Source organism: Cyprinodon variegatus, unplaced genomic scaffold, assembly GCF_000732505.1.
Source record: "Cyprinodon variegatus isolate N-32 unplaced genomic scaffold, C_variegatus-1.0 Scaffold764, whole genome shotgun sequence".
Taxonomy (NCBI): Eukaryota; Metazoa; Chordata; class Actinopteri; order Cyprinodontiformes; family Cyprinodontidae; genus Cyprinodon; species Cyprinodon variegatus.
The window spans coordinates 156988-159009 of NW_015151217.1; the positions used below are offsets into that span (position 1 = coordinate 156988).

At 33.7% G+C, this 2022-nt stretch overlaps 1 protein-coding gene across 1 annotated transcript in view; it reads right to left on the reverse strand.

The window, feature by feature from the left end:
- Positions 1-1376: 1376 nt before the first annotated feature.
- The window catches only part of LOC107098268, an 8221-nt gene continuing 7575 nt past the window's right edge, over positions 1377-2022 (reverse strand). Inside the window, exons 16-18 of the mRNA XM_015395840.1 lie at positions 1851-1904; positions 1621-1647; positions 1377-1535 (exon numbers count right to left, since the gene is read on the reverse strand). Coding sequence (XP_015251326.1) covers positions 1377-1535; positions 1621-1647; positions 1851-1904 — 240 coding nt within the window. The remainder of the gene's footprint in view (positions 1536-1620; positions 1648-1850; positions 1905-2022) is intronic.

Sequence of the window (2022 nt, forward strand, 5' to 3'; positions counted from 1 at the left end):
AACTCTTCCGGTCTCCTTATTTTCAAGGACTTCGAAGGATCCAGTCTAGGTAGACCCCGTCCTTGGAGGACACGTCCTAGGTTTTCGAACAGAGCCGCTGACCCCTCCTGCCTTCTTCTTCTTCTTCTTCTATTTTTTTTAATGGCGGTTTGCAAACAACTTATAGGTGCATTACCGCCACCTTCCAGAATGGAGTATGGATCAGACAAACTATTATATTCTTCCTAAAATAACCGTTCTTCTTAGAAAATTAAAAATACTCCCAAAAACTACATCCCCAGATGACCTTTGAAACAATTCCCTTATATCTAGTTTGTTTTTATTCCCGCCTAACTCTCTACGCAACATCTCTCCTTCCTGAGTATATTTAATACATTCTGAAAAAAATATGTTGGAAAGTTTCTAATTTCCCACAAATACAACACCCTGTATTATGCCTTTTCATTATTTTAAGAGTACTATTTAATCCTGTATGTCCGAACCTTATCCTAGATATATCTTCTTCTTTTTTAATTCTATTACATTTTCTTGATTCTCCAACCTTTTTTTGAATACTATAATAAAATCGAGCATTCCCTCCTTTATCCCACTGTTCTTGCCATTTCTTCTTGAAATACATTTTTATAATATTCTTTAACTCATTTTTACTAATGTTAATGTTTAAATCAACATCCTTTTTTACAGCACTCTTAGCAAGAGAGAATGATCCACTATGGATGATGTTTTTTTTTTCTATATGAAAATATTTTTAAATAAAGTCACTGGATTAAACCAGTGTGTAAATTCTAACTATAACTACCTTCATCTTATCTGCTCAGCGGATCACTTGATCATGCGCCGCTGTCCCAGCCTAACGGCGGTAGTTTCATCTCCTCCACCCTTCATAAAGTCCGGCTTGATGTGTGCAATTAGACTTAGACTTCTTTATTGTCATGTGCTCCTCACCTGAGCTTCCATCACCTCCATCCGGTCTCCACTTTTGTTCAGCATACCTTAATCTTATGTTTGTAATATGACTATGTAACCGAGCAAAGTGTTTTTCTATGTGCTTGCTTTATTACAAAAAAAAGTAAAATAAATATAATTCTGACTGGTAAAACAAACAACTTCACTGTATGTCAGGTTTGCAAATAAAAATTCTATTGATTCCAGTCATTGTTCAAAAATTTTAGGAAACATTTTATTTAAACATAAAATATTGCACGTTCTTAACTTTGCTTGTATGTCAAATTTTTAAAACAAGGTTATCAAATTTTTAAACAACGCTGTTACAGTATATTTACAATCACACTACAATGTAACTTTGTCTGGAATAATATTGGAACAATATTTCTATAAAAACTAAATGAATGAATGAGCTATAGCAAAAGGAACATTCAACCATCCAGCCAAGCAAAGTGAGTTTTCTTCCTGAAAACTGGGTCAGACACAATATCTTTAAAGTACTTGCAGGTCAATGCTAAGGTGAGGTAAGCTGAGTCTCCCTGTGCAAGTACCACCTCCTGGAGAACAGCTTGAAGTACACCCCAAGGCATCTGAAAAAAAAAGGAAAAAGTTGCATTGCAGGACTGTCATACCAAAAAAATGGCTATGACACATATGATTATGAATAAATCTTACCTGTAAGATTGGCGGTATCCTTTGAACCTGCATGGTGAAGAGCATTAAACAATAATTAACACTTTATATCTCTCAGTATCTTATCCTTTCCATCCCTAATCATATAAAAAAATGCTGTCCAAATAATAGCTTTGTTTTTTTTTTTTTTTACATTTAGGGTTTTAGTGTCATTTGCAGATAAAAATATACAAATCAAAATTACTAGTTATGTGTAAATTTTAAAAATTAACCTCAATTTGTGCCTCGGTTGCTTTGGCATAGTTGTGGTCATCAGCACACAGAGTCTGTAAAAATACAGATATTTTCTAAGTGAAAGACAAATGAAAGCCCAAATAACAACAAAATTGCTTCAACCCTTTCAATTGTTCAATTCAATTCAATTTTATTTATATAGCGCCAATT